We start from the raw sequence: 19985 nt of genomic DNA, 5'->3' as shown, positions 1-19985 counted from the left end.
CTGGTGATGAGTGGGCAAATCTAACAAACACACGCGGGTGTCCAAGTCTGAAGGGCCTGCGAACAAATGCTGACAAAGATGATTATGTTAAGAGCCCTATTTATCTTCTCTACAAAGAGACACATTTTGAACTGTCAGGGTACAGTTCTGCAAGACTCAGAGCAGACATATCAAGCAGGCTTTTATGAATTTTGTTGACAATAAGTACACTGCTGGAATAGTTGACAGCTTTCTCACTCAAAACACAACAGGAGATCTTTTATGAGCAGAAACACAACAATCAGAAGATCGTCCGACTTTGTGTCCGCTTAAAAATCTGCACACTGCTAAAGAAAGGCATCTACAGACACTGATAGTCTATCTGAATACCTGTTAGCTCCTGCATGGAGGCCCGGGACCCTTACTGTGGCTGGGATCATAAACAGAAGCGGTGCACCACCATCGAGGAGAGCTCCAACATGAACCAGTGGACGCAGAACATCACTGAATGCCCTGTAAGACACTGGGTTTGTCTGTTGTATAGATCTTTACTGTCTCACCTCTAATAAGAATTTCATCACAAGTTCCCTGTTTGATAATAAAAACAAAAACTCATTATCACTAGCCTAATATCACATGCTAATTATCATATGTGATTCTCTAATCCTCTCTGGAGGTGAGGAACCTGACTCAGGATGGTGGTTTTGGTCCGTGGAAGCCTTGGCAGCCTTGTAACCACGATGATGGTGATGGCTCCATCAGCAGCTGTTTGTGTCGGTCGCGCTTTTGCGATGGACCGGTGGCCAGATGTGGAGGGATTGAATGCAAGGGCCCGACGATCCAGGTGGCAAACTGCTCCAGGTATATTTCTTTTCATGCAGACATCCATTATTCCCATATTAATCCTTTGAAATCAATCTTTGACAAAATGCACTGTTATGTAAGTAAATCTAAAAATAGTCCTTTATGTTCAACTATATTCTAACAACTAATACACTCATAAAAGGAGAGTTTGCTTAAGAAACGGAGACATTCGTTTTAAAACATCAGGCCCTTCTTACGTTCTCTTTCTCAGGAATGGTGGCTGGACTCCCTGGTCGTCGTGGGGCCAGTGTAGCAGCAGCTGCGGCATTGGGTTTGAGGTGAGGCAGCGCTCCTGCAATAACCCCGCACCTCGCCACGGCGGTAGAGTCTGTGTCGGCCAGGGACGGGAGGAGAGGTGAGGAGGTTACTTCAGAATTTAGCGATCAGGCCCGATTACTGCATTACAAAGCTCTGTGTGTGAGTGAGTGTGCATGTGCGCATTCCTCTTTGTATTTCCAGGCTGTGCAATGAGAAAAAGCCATGCCCACTTCCCATAGTGTGGACTGCGTGGGGACCCTGGGCTCACTGCAGTGCTGACTGTGGTGGGGGGATCCACTCCAGGACCAGAACCTGTGAGAACGGAAACAGCTGTCCTGGATGTGCCACGGTATTTTTGCTCTATATGTGAAGAGAAGCGAGTAGGCAAAATAATATCCAAGTTGATTTGCAGACGTGAGTGACCTTCTTGTCTGTTTTTATTACACAACAAGATAAAGGACGTTTGTTTTCCCCACAAGTACCTCAGATTGTACGGCAGGTACACACAGTCCCCGCTCTTTCTGCTCAGTCTCAGTCTGCTAGACTTGGGGGAAAACATCTGTCTATCTGTCCACATCATAGGCCACTTTATTAGGTATACATTTGAACTCTGATAGGTGGAAGCCCCGCCATTTTTTGGAAACACTTGGGAAATCTGATCCAACCCAGTCTATCTGCTCTGCTATTCTATTTCTACAAAGCTTCTACATTTTTTTTCATTTTGTATTGTCAGAATTATTTATTTATTTACTTTTTTGAGGGCAAAATTAAAAAAAATAGTGCTAGTCAAAGTTAGCTGGTGCAGAGAAAAACTTTCCGAGCACTACCCAATTAAAGGGCTGGAAGTCCTTCTGCATTAAACTTTAATGTCTGCAACTGGGGAAATCTCATGTCTAAAAAGGGTTTTGTTCTTCATTGCATTCAATAAAGCTCAAGTTTATGTCCTATTAAATACAGTAAGTTGCTGCATGATAGAGCCCCCTCCCAGGAAAACTGTAATGTTTGTGTTGTTTGGCAGGATATAATAAGGCAGCAGGCTCTCTCTGCTATCAATTGGGAGATGTAGCTGTGATAGGATAGACAGCAGTAGCTGTAGCCTGCTGGGATTTGCCTTTTCATTAGCTTTAAAGTTGATGAGCTGTTTCCATCCTGTTCTGCAGGAGTACAAAGCCTGTAACCTGGAGGCTTGCCCTGAAGTTCGTCGTAACACCCCCTGGACCCAGTGGATGCCCGTCAATGTAAGCCAAGACGGGTCACGGCAGGAGCAGAGATTCAGGTACACCTGCCGGGCACTTCTGCCGGACCCCCAGCAGCTCCAGCTGGGCAGGAAGAAGGTGGAGACCCGTTTCTGCCCCAACGACGGGTCTGGAGCTTGCCAGACTGACTGTGAGTACTGGAAATAAGCTGGGAGATGTGGAAAAACGAGTTTAACAACTTAGGGAAACTAGAAATGTTGCCATATTTTCTGTTTGTAAGTCACAGCAGATGTGCTTGATTGTAAATGTGCAAACACAGCTGTTGCTGTGATTACCTGCTAGAATGCAGGTGTACCTGGATTCCACAGGGAGGGTAAGCGGGGGTAAATTTTTTAAGGTTTGAATCATTTTTGTGAAGTTTTTCGACTCCATACAGCAGTCGTACACACGCTATCTGCCTAGAGCTGTATCTGTCTGAGCTTTTATCAGCACTGCTGGTGGCATATCTCCCAGTATGCCACGCTAAACACAGCTGGTTTCCTGTCTGTGGACATCAGTCAGCAGATTGATTAAACATCATTGAACTGTTGTGGGGAAGCAGATGTCCTCTTCCTTCATCCCTCAGAGTCATCTAAGCTTTTCTTTTTTTTCTCTTCTCTCTCTTCTCTCTCATAGAATCTGGATTGTATCACCCTTTGGGTATTTACTCCAAAATAAGTAAAGCTGAGGAAGTGGGAAATGTCATTGTTTTTCGTAGCTTGTGTGACTGCTCTCAAGTTGTCATCCTCAGAAAAGAAAGTCTTAATGAAATGTTTCTGGTGGCCTCATTTAAAAGCCTCAGGAAGCGCTTCTGATTCATATGTAAATAATTTGCAATTGTGGGTATACCAGCTGTATGTGTGTGTCAGCGTACAGGGAAATCTAGCTCATTTTGTGCCTGCATTGTACCTCGCTAATTGTTGTTTCATAACAGGCTGGCTGCTGAGCTTAGCAATAAAACCATACAATAGCGTGTCTCCGATTTGAATTCAGAGAAAATTTCTGACTTGTTCAGCAGATTGTGGCAGATGTTGTGATCGGCTTGTATATTTTTTTAGTGTAATTTGTTTCCCTTGTTTGGATTCTAAGATAGAGAACAAAATGTGTTTTATATTTGTTGCCAGCTTTGGTTGAAGACTTAATGAAGACAAGTGTCCGAACTTCATCCCAGCCACAAGGTGCCCGATGGGGATCCTGGGAAACGTGGTCCAGCTGTTCCCAGCAGTGCTCCAGAGGCTTCCGAACTCGGAAACGCAGCTGCTTGACGATAGAGGGGAGGATCAACCCCAGCGCCTGTGTGGGATCGCCGGTGGAGTATCAGGACTGCAACACTCAACCGTGTCCAGGTAACAGAGAGCTTCTAGTGCACTGTACCTCACAGACTGTATATAAATGGTGGACACAACCACAGTGACATTACCAGCTGGACACTGAGGTCCCATTTAATATAATTTAATTTATTTATTTAGGACAGTGCATGTTAATGAACATAAATGTAAAAAAAATTACATGAATGTAAACATACCAGATTATAGCCAAGGGCTAATTTCCATCTGTTGTCCTTAAGCATAAAAAAATAGACATAATAATTCATAAAAATTCATCATTCATTCATAATAAAAACTCCATCACCAAACTTACACATACACACCATTCTGTTCCCAAATAAAACATTAAAACTATACAACTTATACATAATCACACACTTGATTTGTCCATAACCAGTTTTTAACCTTTGCCTTAAACGAATTGAATGTAGAGCATTCTCTAATGGGTTGAGGAAGACTGTTCCACAGATGGCCACCCTTGACAGAAAGGACGTTCTGCCCAAATGCTGTCCGTCTGTGGGGTATAAACAAGTCTCCTCGGATTGTAGCTCGAGTGGTCCTGTCTGAGCTTTCTTTATGCCTAATGAACTGCTTTAGTGGTGGTGGAGCAAGGGAGTGTAAGACTTTATATATTAAACACACTCTTTTAAGTTTCACTAAGTTATTGAAGTTCAGTAATTTATGTTTTTTTAACACATGACAGTGGTGGTGGGGAGTCAGTTTTTTGTCAAGTAGTTTTAAACTTCTTTTATAAATGTTTTCAATAGTTTTAAGTGTTGTTGGACAAGCAAGTGACCAGGACGTCAAACAATAGTCCATATGAGAGATGATCATTGAGTAAAAATAAGTTTTTGCAACATTCATATTTAAATTATTACGTATATGATTAAAATTTCAATTATTAAATTTAAGTACCTGGGACACTTTATTTATGTGACTTTTGAAGGATAATGTTGGGTCTAGAATGACCCCAAGATATTTAAATTCTGGAGCTAATTCAAGCTCTACTCCATCCAGGAATATGTTTGACTGCTTCAAGTTTAAGGGGCGTTTTGAAAAATACATGCAGACAGTTTTTGAGGTGTTCAACATTAGGCATGAGTCCTCCAGCCAGCTATGCATTAATGCTAAAGCAGCTGTAAGATCTTTTGCCACCTGCTGGACACTATTTGCTTGCGTATATATAACTGCATCATCCGCATACATTTGAGCAAATATATTTGGACAGACTTCAGGTAAGTTATTGATAAAGAGAGAGAACAATAAGGGCCCAAGAACAGATCCTTGAGGAACCCCTGTATCACAGTCTAAATATGGAGATTTAACCCCATCCAACACCACACACTGTTTCCTGTGTGAGAGATATGAGGCAAACCATTGAAGAGCCTGACTGGAGATATTAAACTGAGTCAATCTGGACAACAATATCTGATGGTTTACAGAGTCGAAAGCCTTCTTCAGATCTAAAAATACAGCTCCAATACAGGGACTCTTGTCCAGCAAGCTCTTCAAGTTCTCCACTAACATACACAGGGCAGTATCTGTGGAGTGATGTGCCCGAAAGCCAAACTGCAATGGATGTAATGAGGGTTGGGTGTTTTCTAGGTGAGCAGTGAGGAGTTTAACCACCCACTTCTCAGCTATTTTAGATACGACAGGGAGTATGCTTATGGGGTGATAATTAGCCATGTCAGTCTTCACACCTGCTTTGAAAATTGGTGTAACTGCAGCAATTTTCCAATCTGTTGGAACAATGGAGTGCTCGAAAGACATATTCAAAACATGAGTTGTTGGACGTACAAGCAAATCCATATGTTCCTTTAGGAAATTTGTGTTAATACCATATACATCAAGTGCTTTTGATTGTTTTAAACCTGTAATTAGTTTAGCAACTTCAGTGTTCACCATATGAGTGATGGTGAACAAATTTTGACCAACATCATTCACATTATCAGAGCATACGACTGAGTCAAAGCTCTGACTGATCTCCTTAACAGATGAAATAAAGAAAGTGTTTAAGTTACTGGCAATAGATAGAGGCTCTCTAACAATAGAGTTATTTACATAAAGTTCAATTGCATTAAGCCTAGAGCTGAGCATGTATGTTGATTGGGTGGTGGATCTGACTGCAGAACTGTGGTCACTGCATGCTCATGTGTTAGCGGCTAACAATCATTAGGTACCCACATCCTAAAGCTTGCATACATTGATTTCCTGTCTGTCTTTATTCTAGTGGGGACGATCGTTTACAAGATGAATGTATGTTGTATGTCTCATTTATTGTTGTGTTTCATTAAATAATCAATCATTAAATCATTAATTAATTCAGTATATAAATAATTGAATATGCATTCATTTAATTTAAAACATTTAATAAATATTTTTTTCCAATTTTAATTTATTAATGGCACATTTGATTTATTATTTAATGATATATTTATTTAATTCGTTTTGGTACTCATGGCCCTCCGCAATAGTGTCCTTTCCTATAGACCTCTGCCTTTTTGCTACTATATGAATCTCCCCCTGGTGGCCAGTGGAAAAAATGCCAATTAAAAACACTTGTGCACTGAGGTCACAGCTACATGAAACTTTTATATACCATCATTAGCTTGCATTACATTGTGTTACATTATTATGGGGTTTTCTTCTAAATCTAGTGAATGGAGCCTGGTCTTGCTGGTCTGCCTGGTCCCAGTGCACGTCCAGCTGTGGAGGCGGGCACTACCAGAGGACTCGGACATGCAGCAGCCCACCCCCTGCCAACGGAGGAGATATCTGCATAGGCCTGCATACTGAAGAGGCCCTTTGTAATATACACGCCTGTGAGGGTATGAAGGGATATGTGAAGCCGCACTATGGAAGGTTTCAGACAAACCAAAGATGTGTAATGGTCACAGATGGATCAGTTGAACATATTACATCACTAGCAGATTTTGTCTGTGTCTAGGTTTGAAGATAAAAGCTTTCTAACTGAAGTGAAGATGAGTAAATTATGGTACAGATATTATCAGCAGTTATAATATGAATTTCTGTGTCTTAGGGGGGGGATTCACTACAAAGGACTACAGTTTCTGCTGAGTTAATCTGATTTGAACATTAATGTTGTGAAGTTAAAGATAAAAGTCAGCTTATAACTTTCTTACAAACAACCCCTTTATCCAAATTTCTAAATTTTTAAAAATTCATTACAATTATTACACCATTAAAAATACTCTCTAGATTCTCTCAGTCTACCTAGATTAAATAACTGCTTCTTCTTTGGCCACTGATGGGAAATCTCCGCCACACAGGCCAATCGATATTTATGATGAGAAGGAAAACAATGTGGCCGTTGGAGCCTCTCCCAGCATGCGTCGTCTGAAGGTCGGAGAAGGAACGGAAAAACAGTTAATGAAATAGCCCCAAATTTCCCTATCGACCTGAATTTGGATGGGAGCAGCTTCTTGTATATCTTTATTCCCTTGGACTTTGAAAAGAAGAAAAAAATGCAGAGACACGGGAGGCAAATCGGTGTAATCAACTCCTCGTCCATTTTAGGCTTTTGTTCGGGAAACAAAGCGATCCCGGGAGGCACACAAGGTTGCTGACTGATGATGATGACCATTGCACTGATGCACTGTGGCCAGAACTCCTCAGGCTGCACTCTTGGTGACTTACCACACAGTTCCTCTCCTTGCAGAGGAGGTTGAGTTTGTTGGTGATTGGAAAAATGCCCATTTATTTTCCCATTTCTCATTTGGACGTTTGTTGTTTTCCCTGATTCCTGTGTTTGCAGGTTGGGGTGAATGGACAGAGTGGGGGGACTGTGACGACGAGGGCCTGCAGCATCGCACCCGCCACTGCGATGAGAACCAAGAGACTGAGGTCAGTCTCTGCCAGGGCAACGTCACCCAGTCTAGGCCGTGCCAGCCTCACGAGGTCCCGGGTAAGCGCATGATCGTACATGTAAACAGGACCGCTGCAGACTGTTGCAGATATAAGCTGGAAAAATTAACTTGCGTGCGCATGAAAAGTTTAATCAGGCACGCTAAATGCTGACTTGTTCACTCTGCATTTGGAGAAAATTAAAAAGATGAATTAGCAGAGATGTCAGCAGCGTGCCTACCTCGAGAACAGGGAAGGCTTTGTGAGAAATTAACTACTTTTGTCTTGTTTGATCTCTCGGAGCTGCTGTGATTTTCTTTTTTCTTCTTCTCTACATTGATGGCTTTTTTTTTTTTTTTTTCATTTCTGTCTCTCTGCAGTCATTTTGCCCGGTCAGGAGGACCAGAGCTGTGGAAGTGAGTGAAAACAACTGATGTCTTTCTGTTCACTCTCCCCCAAATAATTACACATTGTTCCCAGCTTACACACATACACACCTCCTGCGCTCTTCAATTCCCAGCATGAAATATCTGCAGGGTTTCCTGCCTTTCTTCCAGCGTTGCATCCAAACCAAATCAGTATCTCCTCGGTTTAATTGGAGGATGTAGCAACAACTAGCCATTCTTGTAAAAGTTATTGGCTTTCTTCTTCTCCTGGTGTGTACCACACAGTTGGTACCAATATTGACTTTTGTTTGTGACTTCGGCCCCTCGTTGCACGGGATTGGCCGAAAATGTGGAATCGATATTGATCCCATTCAGGTAGTGACATCAACTATCAGTTGCTTTTAGTTCCTCGCTTTCTTTCCCTTCTAACAAAAGCTCAAATTTTTTACACCACCTTCTAGACAGACTATTTCCTATTACAGTGAAAAATTTACCTCAAAAGTGTTGCAAATGCATACGACATGACCCACGAGCGTAAAGTAAGATTTGCAAATGTGTACAGTGTACTCATAAATGAGCCACACACAAATGCAGTTTGTTCTCATGTAAAACTATTTTACAAATGCTTATACCCAAAGGAGTATAAAGATATGGTGGCCTTGAGAGGTCAAATGCAACTGAAGAAAACACTGTCAAATTAAAAAAAAAAAAAAGCTGCAAAAGCAAAATATTAAAAAATGTTTTAATCATACGATTCATATAAAACTGTACATACATGTTAGCTATTAGCTGTTTACTGTTAGCTTTCGCTTCCGCAGCTGTTCTGTCACAGTTTTTTGTCATTTTCTTTTTTTAGAATCAGAATTTTTTTTCTGTTTCGAACCTGTTTTATTTTATTCAACTTCCTTTATTTTATTTATTTTTTTCTATTTCTGTTCTGTTGTGTTTTGTGTGCTTTTGCAGCATTTTTCTACTTGCTGTTGTTTGGTTATCTTGCAATGCATTTGACCTTTCAGGGCCGCCGCACATTTCGCAATCATTTATACACAATGAATTTAAGTTCAGCTTCACAAATCTGATCATTTTCGCTTTCAAAAACCTTCCTGTTTGTACAAATCTTTAAAAATATTTGTGACTTTTATTACACGCTTACGAAACCTTAAATTCATGAACAAATACAAATCGCCCGATACGCACAGATCACGCAACATGCCCACTTGGGTTTTTGAGAAAAATTTCACACTGCCAGCTCTTCACAGATCCACAAATGTAAGCTGCGTTCAAGTGGAAAACTAGGAAATATAAATTCTGTATATTTTGAATATCAATATAATCCAGGTCAATGTGTTCTTGAATTTGGAAGGAAGGAAGCTTTTTTACAAGAGAAAATGATACACAGCTGTTTGATCCTGTGTGGTCAAACAGCTTATTTGCGTCTGATTCAGACGCAAATAAGCTGTGCACACAAATAGTTACACACAAATTGCACACATTCGTAAACTTAGTTTATGCTTGCGGATCATATTGTGTGCATTTGTAACATTTTGAGGCAAACTTCACTTAAAACTTCATCAGTGTTATTTAGTGTCCTCGATTGTTTGCCATCTCAGCCTATCATTACCCATCCCCTTACAAGGCTACATTTCTCACTGGTTTAACAATGGCTCTGTTTCTGCACTCTTCCCTCCCCGCCTCTCTGTGTACAGCCTTTACCTTGTTCCAGCTGGCAGCTGTGGGCTTAGCCAGTTTCTTTGCAGCAGCCCTCCTGTCAGCTCTGGCCTTCACATACTGTCACCACCTGAACCGACCATCGGCAGAGTCAGCGGTTATCCACCCGAGCACACCAAACCACCTCACCTACAACAAGCAGGGCAACGCCACGCCAAAGAATGAGAAGTACATCCCCATGGAGTTCAAGGTAGGCTTGTACATTACTTTAAATACATTTCTAAATGGTTTATAGACTCTAAAGGTTTTTAAGTGAGGATTTTTATAAAACACGGTTTGCCATTTTGTAGATGCTGAACAAGAACAACATTCATGTGAACGATGAGACATGCAACCATTTCCCCTCTCCGGTGCCCTCAGGCAATATGTTTGCCACCACCTACTACCCTTCCAGTTTGAGCAAGTACGACTTCCATCCAGACTCGCCCTGCAGGACCTACATGCACAGCTGAGAGGAGGCCTTCAGCCAACAAACTCATCCACCATGATGTGCTTATCATTCAGAAATCAGAGCAAAGTCTTAAATAGTCTTAAGGTAAACACCAAAATGATTTCTATTAGAGTTATTCATGAAATACCCAAATATTTGGCCATGCAAGTCATTTTGGTTTTGGACTATTTCTTTGCTTTAAAGCAGTTCCAGCTGTGTGTCACAACTCAATATCATTTTTGACCACAGCACTGAGATTATAAAGATTTCGAGTATAAATCACTCAGATGTAAAATTCCTGTTAAAAATCTGACCTGTCTGCACACCATCTCCCTACACGATTTGTCATTTTACCCTAACAAGAATAAATGTCTGCCAGCCCAAAAACCCCGCAGTCAGTCAACGTGGACTGTGTGGTGCTGTAACTAGGGAAGATTTAATTTATTAATCCCAGATTTGGGGACTAATAATCTTCAAAATAAGGTCAATTGTGTAAATATAAAGGAAGAAGCAAAACAAAGGTGATCCCAAATTACAGTTCACATATAAAGAAGCGCTACTGAGAGCACATCTTGAGTGTCTTTTTAGTTTTCCGCATCTATAGGAAGTTCTTTAAATTCTTATATTTTGACGGTACTTTCAGTATCCCACAAAAGCCGGCAACCTTTTCGTTTCCGCCTTTTCTTCACCATGCAGCTGCCTGTTTTCTTAGAGCCAGAATGAGAGGTGACTGGTTTACTGATTGCAGAGACTATGAGCCAGTAACCAAGAACGAGCTGTGGGTGGTCCGATCGATCCGGCCCTTGTTTCAGATGTTGTGCGTGCATCTGTTCGTGAGCCACAGTGCATCAACTTTTACCTCCCAGAGGAGGACTTGTTTTGTTTTTTTGTTTTTTTTAAGGCTCGTTTGTTCTCTGATAAAACCACCATCTACAGGGATCTCCCCCGTCTACTTACTTCACCCTCCCTGAAGTGCCCTGGTTGTGCTCAGGGTGCCAGAAAGCAGAACCCAAACCTCCAGGGCTTGAACTCCGCTGATATTGTGTGTAACTGGATCCACTGGACTCTTACGCTGGTTATGAGGCCTTTATGCAATTTTGGCCAGTACCTTCTCTAGACGGCTTGGACACTAAGTTTGCAAAGACTGATTTCCATGATAAAAAACAGGTCCATGAAATGATGGGTATTAAGGAACATCTCCACTCTGAATAAAGCTAAGAAATTAACAGACTCACAGCTTATTCGCTTTAATTTTCATACTTAGCTGGCAAAACGATGGACAGCAATCCTGAAGAGGACATTTTGACACGCTTGACTTCGTACTGTACATTGGTTAAAAAGAGAAAATGCATGTTTGCCAACTTTTCTATCAGCAGAATGAGCAAATTATTTTAGGGGTGTTCACAGATGTCACTGTTTGTACTGGTGTCTCTGTCTGCTGATTCAGCTATGGAAACATATGGGGGCGTACCGCCCCGATTTTACAAGGCTACTGTTCAGAAATCACCAAAAACAATACAGCTGTTCATGTATATTTCAACAGAATGTGAATAATTCATTAGTCAGTGTTAGACTTTTCAAATGAATATTAATTTCATGCAACAAAATGTAACTTTTTTGTGATTAACTTGCTTATGGTGGCTACAATTTTTGTTTTTATTTAATAGCACATACTGAAGTGACTGGGAAACAACTGCTGCCCCCCAAAAATACAAAAATGTTTTGGTTTATGTTTTGGTTCTGCACAAATTTAAAATGTAAAACTTTAAGATGATAAAATGTGCTTAAACGTTGGTGTTTTCCATTGAGGAAGACAACGTAGAAAATAACTGGTTTCTCCCTACACGTCTCTTAATTCAAACCATATTGATCAAATTGTGAGGCTGCTGAAGTTCAAACTGAGCAACAGGATGAGGAAGAACGATGAAGGCAACAGTAACTCAAACCAAGTATGCAGATGAGCATAGGCTACAGCAGCAGAATACCACACTGGATGTCAGTCCTGTCAGCTAAGAACAGAAAACTGAGGCTACAATTAACACAAGCTCACCAAAATTGGGCAATAGATGGGAAAAATGTTGCCTGATCTGACGAATCTCAATTTGTATTGTAACATTCAGATGGCAGGGTCAGAATTTACCTTTAATCAAACCTCAGCAGGTAGCAGAATTGTGTGGGGAACATTTTTTGTCACACTTTGGACCCCTTAATATAGTCTTTCGCTTAAACTCCATAACCTGAGTAATGTTGCTGACCATGTTCATCCCTTCATCGCTACACTGTACCCATCAATCTCTGAAGAATGCTTCCAGCTCCTTTGTGAGTCTATGCCACAAGGAATTAAGACAGTTATAAAGGCAAAAGGGAGTCGAACTTATTACAAGTAAGGTGTATCTAATGAAGTGGCTGGTGAGTGTAACTTAAGTTTCGTCTCGTGATGGCGTGTCTCATTACTTGGACAACATTGCACACACTTGTATAAATGTGTTTTTCAGCTATTTGTTGCTTATTTCTTTAAATGGTGGGTAATTTTTCTTACAATGTGCCATTTTTTACATAATATAAAATATAATGTAATACATTTCCTGGGGAAATTATTAGGTAAATAAATAGGGGCATCTTTGGCACGGTTGCTCGGTTAATTTTCCACTGTTATCGGAAAGGAACATGGAAACAAAATCGTTGCTTTTAGCTGAAAAAGCTGTTAACGTAACTGGATTGGAGGTGCACTGGTTGATCACTGGCTCTAGTTTCCTGATGATTTGTGCCAGATTCTGTTTTGATTTGCCGAAAACATTTCAGTTAAAGCCCAACCTCAAACTCTACTGCTGAAAATTTCCCACATAAAAGTCACTGTGAGAGGAAATTAAAAAATGTGTTGGCTTCTAGTAATACCAAAAACACTTTGCACCCTTAACCTCTAAATCATAACAAATTTGAACCGAATTGTATATTTTTATTTTAAAACAAATAAACTTTACTATAAAGTAAAGTGATTTTTTTTTGGTGTTAAATCCAAGCACTGTGTTGTTAATGATAAAACGTATATTGCATATTTTGTGTCTCTAATTTGTAAATACCAAGAAGTGAATGCACCAGTTTCTCAGCATTTTTACACAGCATGAAACAAAAAGCCCCGATAGTACAATAAGTGTGTTTATATACAAGTAACTGCATGTACTGACATTCTTTCATGAATATACAGTCCATGTTTGTGTAAAGTGTACAAATGTTTGAATGTATTTAACCAAGAAAATGGAAATGTCTTTTTAAAAACGGTGTTCCTACCCTGTATGCGGCAGAGAAAGTGAGTTTTGTATTTAAAGGCCGCTTTGGTGTCAAATCTGATTCACACTGGACACAATTTATCCTCATATTTTAAGAAAAATCCCCGAAATGGATTTGTTTTGCTCCCAAAAATGCTTGTGTTAAATATGATTGATGTGACTTAACACTGCCTTTTGGACACTGTGAACTTTTGCTACTCTATATTTTTCTATAATGTACACTGAAAAAAACAATGAAGATGACAAAAATACACTTTGGTGCCAATAGTTTGATTGTCATTGCTCCCCCCCCCCCCCCCCCCCCCCACACACACACACACACACACACATCACCAGCAGGTAAAAATTGAATAACAGTACTGCTATATGGTAACGACCACACCATTTATTGAAAAATATATCAAATAAGTGCAAAAAATATTTCAAATTCATGATAAAATCTGCTCATTTTGGACTACAAATGTCTTCTTTTAAAACGGAGACAATGGATTTTAGGATTTTTAAGGATGAGGAAGTAAAAATTGCAAATGCCTAGTATGCCTTGCAGACGACAAGATCAGGAATGTGCAGTTTTAAGACTCTTTATGCCGTTCTATTCAGTTCAAAAAGATCAAATGAACTATTTTATTCAATCGATCTTTCTGATTGATTTAATATCTTGGATGTTTCTACACCACTCTACAGTATGCTGACTTTACAGCTGTCTGCAAATAGACTAAAGAAGACTGAGCTGATACAGCAAAGTTGAATAGAGCACAAGGCAACATAGGCTGGAGCTTTAAGTTTAGAGGTTAGAGGATTTGCTGAATGCCCAACAGATCAGAAGAAATATGATGCCCACACTAGCCTTAGCCTTGCTTCTGAGTAAGATTACGTCCAGGCAGTAGTACCCGAGGATACGAGATCAAACTGGAGAAACTGACCATGATGATGACACATTTTGCAATTTCAAATCACAGATATTGGAATTTGGGGGGAAAAAAACTGCACAAAGGATTTAACTGTAATAACATTTATTTTGTGTATTAAACCAAAATCAATATTCCCAGCTGAGGTGTGGAGAACCACTGAAATGTCAGCACTTTGGTTTCTAAAAATGATTGTTTCTTCAGCTGTGAATGTTATTAGGAAAAATGCTGCTGTCAGAGTGCCAGGCCAAACGCTGAGAAAGCAGAACCAGGCAGTCTCTATGTGTCCCCCTGTATTAGACCCTCTGAAGTGGTTGATTTTGGTAAATTTTGGTACCTAAAAAGAGTCATGCACCCCCGGCCGCCCCCTCACACTTTACCTCATTTGTAGGGACAAACTGGGGCCACAGCCCTGCACAGTTAGAGGTAAGACTAAGTGATGAGCAAGCACAGCTACTTTGTTTTCTTTCTGATGTCACACAAAATCACTCCAACTCCAAGCATGGGCTTGGGCAAATAAATATAAGCTTAAATAAGAGAGGAACAGTCATGAAAACAGTGTGACATCACTATCCAGCCCCCAAAATAGACTAGAAATAAAACAAATGGGCTCAAAGGCATAAAAATAATTGCTGATATAGCTTTTCTGTGCACTCAGGTGTTATTCCCTGCAAGTCGTTTGACTGCAAAGGGTCACAAGGTGTTCTTCTTTTAGCGACTTCACTGCCTCCACTTCCCTCATGTCTTTAATATTTGACGTTGTTTGAGAGCAGACGAGCTTACAGGTAAGTCAAAATGGTAACTTTACCATTTTGTATACCAGGGTGAATATGTTTCTATCTTTGCAGGTCAACAGAGTATAACTGATAAATAATACAAACAACAGGAGCAGGTGGAGAAGGGAGGGAAGGTGCAGGTGCCAGTAAAGCTGAAAACGTTATCTGCACTATGTCCTCCGTTTGTTTACTTACTCACGTTACTAATCTGTTAAAGAAGCAGACTTTTACTTTGAAAAAATTCACAATGGGCAATTTGAAATCATCTAAGCTTTTGACTAAAGCTTTGATTAAATATCTGGCACCAGTATATTCACAGTGCAGCTTAACCGGATCTACAGTTTCGGGCATGTTACTGGACTAATCAAGCATAACGTTTCATCACTGAAAGTAATTCTTCTGTTCATGAATGCAAGTAAATGACTGTAATTTGGCAAGTAAATAAAAAAAAAAATAATAATAATGTGCTTTACCTTTTACTTAAAACAGTAGATTTGTAATTTCATGGATAACAATTAATAAATTTTAGCATTAAAAAAATCTTTGTGAGTCAAAAAACTGGACATACTGATGTATTAGCCATTGGTAATTAACCAGTAACTACCACTGTTAATCTGACTGTTAATAACTTCAGTGACATAATTTCATTTAATGTGGTAAATTGGTGGCATTACCCATTTCAGTACTGCTGTATAATAATGTCACATTATTAAGCATTAGCAGGTGCTTAATTTATCATTTATATGTTATTACGCCTCCTGTGTGTTTGTTTTATAAATACAGATATGTTTATAAATATATCTGTATTTACAAATGGCATACTAAGGAGGAGTAATGATATATAAGTGATGAGCACTTTATAATACCTTAATAATGCTTAATAGTGTGACATTGTTACCTACCTAGCACTTCTGTAAATAGTACTATTATTACTACCTTTACTTCGAGCACTTGAACGTTATTTTTATGGCATACTTTTGCTGTAAATGTACACAGGCAGACAGTGTGAAATGTACTTGGGCATCCTTTGGTACTCATGTGAACAATTAGAATATGCAATGTCAAAAAAAGTAGCGTTAACTCAGTAAGCAGTATGCACCACTCTCTGCATGCCTTCATAATGTTGATTTATGCAGAATGTGGTCTTGGGATAGTCACCGCTGAAGAGCTCTTGATTAGTGACAAATTTCAAAAGCTAAAATTTCAAAGCTGCAGTCAGGTCTGTTGCTTACCCACCGCTAATTTACCGCGGTCTTTGTGGGATTATTGCTTCTGTAAGATAAAAGGCGCCGCAAGGCCGAGTTCTTAGAAATCCTGCTTTCTGTGACTGAGGCTGTAATCCTGTTTGTGCTTCCCACTGTAAGAGCAGTGCTGCTGGATCATTGCAGTAACAGCTATGTGTGCTGTTGGAGCAGCCACACCTTCCTGCCCCAAAGTACATGACACATGATTAAAAGTGTGGAAAGAAAAATCTTTAAAACACGTAATACGCAACGATGTTTTCTACATGTGCGTGCTTTTTGTGCACATTAAATAAATTCATGGTGTTTCTATGCTTGCCAGGATAAACACCTGCCTGTTTGAATACATACTTGCACTTACATACGCTGTTTTTATTAAATATATTAAATCATTTAATAACTATTTACAAAAGGCACCAACCACTGATTAGCTCACATTTTTAATAAAAGACCAGCGTCTACCCATCAAGTCCCAAATGCTTTACTTCACATCACTGCCCCGAATAGATGGCACTCCAGTGTTTGTTGTTCACAGTCCAGTGAACAGTTCTGCTCTGCTGTCTGAGAGTTTAATCTGCTGCTAAAAAAACGCCGGGTCACCAAAATAGTCAACCCTCACGCAGCATATTAATTTATTTATTCATGTGAATTTCTTTTTCCACCCCTTCCCATTTAGGAGCGGGAAAAGAGGAGTGTAGAGTCCATAAATATTACACAGTACAAAGAAGATGAACTGCGCTCACTAGTCACTTTATTAGGTACAGCTGTTTGTCTAATCAGTCTCTTTACACAATCTCACCAAAACTGAACAATAAAGACTCGAAAAAAGTTCAATAAACAATGTGAAAGCAACTTTTCTTGGCACATTTTGGGTCCTTTAGGGTCCTTTAATCCCAAATGATAATGATTTAAACCTACCTGAGTATTGTTACTAACCATGTTCGTCCCTTCATGACCACAATGTACTCATTTTCTGATGGCTACTTCCAGCAGGATAACACATCAAGTCACACAACTCAAATAATCTCAGTAATCGTGGTCATGTTTCTTAAACTAACCACAATCTCGGTCTAATAAAGCATCTTTAGGATGTGCTGCAACAGGAGATTTGCATGATGGATGTGCAGCCAACAAATCTCCAGCAACTGTGTGACGGTATCACGTCGACATGGACCAAAATCTCGGAGAAATGTTTCCAGCACCTTGTTGAATCTATAATGTGAAGAATTAAGGTAGTTCTGAATGCAACAGGGGCCCAACCCAGTACTAAGAAGGTGTAACTAATAAAGTAGCTGTGCAGTATTTATTCATAAAGGTGTTGTTATTCACTGTTTGCACTTAGTTGGTCCCTGATTTAATGACTTTGAAGGGTTTTTTTGTTGCCAGATATCATTTCTTGTTTGCTCATTTAGTTAATAAGCAGTAGCAGACCCTAACCCATAGTTTCAGTCACAGACATATGCAAGCAGTTTAATAATTTAAAGTGTGAAATCCACCTTTGACATTTACTCATGGAGCTTTTCCCCAATCTTACATAAATACATAAATATTTAACTGCGATTGAGTCTCTATAAGAGAGCTGGTTGTCTTAACATCCCATAATACAATCCATATTATCCCAAATTGAAGCAAAAACAACGTAATCTGTCCACTTTAAAGCCAGTTAATCTGCTATGTTCACTTGTTCGAAGGTTTCTCTGATCAAAGAACATAAATCAGTGTATCAAAGTATTTTTTGTTTTTTTCAGTATATGAAAAACAAGTGCCACTCACTGACACACAGAGGAACATTAGCAATACCTTTTTTTTCCCTCCGGGACACTATACATCACATGCTTCCTCTGCAGAAGCCAAAAATAAAGTTTCTGCTTAGATTTTGTTATCCTTGCCAGCGGACCGTTATGTTTTCATCCAGGCTTCATGCGGTGCATGCCTGCAGGTACAAGAGATCGCGTGAGAGAAGAGATGGCTGTAAAAGCACAGTGACTAAGATATTCTCAGGCTATACAATAACTGTGTTATTGACCAGGTGAGTGCAGAGGCATTCAGGTACCTTGGAGGAAAAAAAACCAAACAACAGATAAGAACCACTCAGTGTCTCAGAGGGCTGACTAATGGAGGAGCTCGCTTGCGCTATAACATGTTCTTTGTTGAAGCTGAAGCTTCTCTGAAGATACAAGTAAAACATACTGTATGCATCTGTTGTGACATTTTGCTAGAAAATTATTTAAAATGATCTAATAACAACATAAACTCAATTATCTTATGAAACAAAAATGTTGCAGATCTACTCTCAAAATTTTACAGCCAAAAAGCGTTTGGCACAATTCTCAGTTGGAAAACTGTGATCTTTATTTGCAGTTAGACAAACTGAACCAAGAGCTCTTCTAGTAAATTAAAATGTATCTGTGTTTTTGCAGTTTCAGATGCAGGACAGTCTATCAAATTGATTGTGACCACTTCATTGACCTATAACTGATGTGTGCTGTAATTTACTGACTCACTGTGACGTTATAGAACCACACGGATTTCTCCCAAAGATCGGGTTATGTGACAGATAGTAATATTACTGCTTTTGACCAATCAGCAGTGGCTTGAACAATGTCAAACTTCTGTGTTATCCCAGAATTCAAGTTTTTCCACCTCACCTGCTCCCACACTTGTGCTCATAACATTGAAACTAATCATGGTAAATTGATGAGACCAATGCAGTGTGTTCGATAGTTGTTCTAAATGTCGAAATGTTGTTGTTTCTCTTGGATATTTAGACATTAGTAAAATTTCTGGCACAAAAATGGTGGCATGATATTTGATCATACACCCTGTTCATGTAAAACTAGCACAAGTGATGCTAAGCATCAGCATTTAAAACACTGTGAGTACCAGTGAAATAACTTAAATCTTTAAAGAAAAGTATAAATGATCAGGATTTTGATTGCAAAAGCTGAGAGAGTGACACAGTTCAGAACAAGCCTGGAATAGGTAGGAAACAAATGATTTCAAAGACTGAAAAGAAAACTGGTGAGAGATGTGTCTAAAGACAGAACAAGTGTCAGGACACCAGCGAATGACTTAGCAAAGTTGGGAATTATAGTCTTGAAGAAATAAAAAAAATCACTAGAACCCTGTACAGGAGTGGACTGTGAGGTTTCAGACCAAGAAAAACCTTCAAGCCAGATTGAAGTATGCAAAGATATACAACAAGGAGAAAGAGAATGGGCTGAGATTGCTCAGGAGTTCTGTCTGAGACAACACATTACACAGCTAACCGTTAGCATCAGGGGGGTTAATAATAATTTTGATCCTGGTAGTTTTTGATTTTTGTGAAATTATTTTGTTTCTGTGTGCAAATTAAAATAAAATAAGCATCCAAACGGTTCTCATGTGTCCGCAGTTTTCCGATGTCGTGACGTAGGAACGCCTTGGGTGCCCGAAAACGTAATATGTTGACGATTTGTCACCTAGCGTAAAATGTTACGATTTGGGAGTGAGAACGGGTTGGCCCCTGAACCTACTGGTGGGTCCAATAAACAGTGTTCGTTCCTTGTTACGGTCCCTTTGATTATACTGCCATCTGCTGAGCAAAACGTGAAACAACATGAAAGTGGGGTTTGCAGAGAATATGAATAGTTGGTATTAGCTCAACATTAATATGTCGATAACATACACAGTGTGTAAATATCAGTTCCTTTCTAAGT

At 39.6% G+C, this 19985-nt stretch overlaps 1 protein-coding gene across 3 annotated transcripts in view; it reads left to right on the top strand.

The window, feature by feature from the left end:
* Positions 1-13600, top strand: part of LOC134621350 (semaphorin-5B-like) — a 48947-nt gene extending 35347 nt beyond the window's left edge. For 2 of the 3 annotated variants that reach the window (XM_063467805.1, XM_063467806.1), the window contains 11 exons: positions 377-494; positions 656-840; positions 1055-1198; positions 1303-1450; positions 2262-2487; positions 3461-3682; positions 6325-6495; positions 7443-7592; positions 7912-7947; positions 9624-9835; positions 9936-13600. In XM_063467805.1, coding sequence (XP_063323875.1) covers positions 377-494; positions 656-840; positions 1055-1198; positions 1303-1450; positions 2262-2487; positions 3461-3682; positions 6325-6495; positions 7443-7592; positions 7912-7947; positions 9624-9835; positions 9936-10097 — 1774 coding nt within the window. In that variant the 3' untranslated portion in view covers positions 10098-13600. The remainder of the gene's footprint in view (positions 1-376; positions 495-655; positions 841-1054; positions 1199-1302; positions 1451-2261; positions 2488-3460; positions 3683-6324; positions 6496-7442; positions 7593-7911; positions 7948-9623; positions 9836-9935) is intronic. The other variant, XM_063467807.1, reaches the window with a different exon arrangement.
* The last annotated feature ends 6385 nt before the right edge of the window (positions 13601-19985 follow it).

This window comes from Pelmatolapia mariae, linkage group LG23 (genome assembly GCF_036321145.2).
Source record: "Pelmatolapia mariae isolate MD_Pm_ZW linkage group LG23, Pm_UMD_F_2, whole genome shotgun sequence".
Classification (NCBI taxonomy): Eukaryota; Metazoa; Chordata; class Actinopteri; order Cichliformes; family Cichlidae; genus Pelmatolapia; species Pelmatolapia mariae.
Note: the sequence above shows the minus strand (reverse complement) of the source record. Positions and strands in the feature narration are given on the sequence as shown.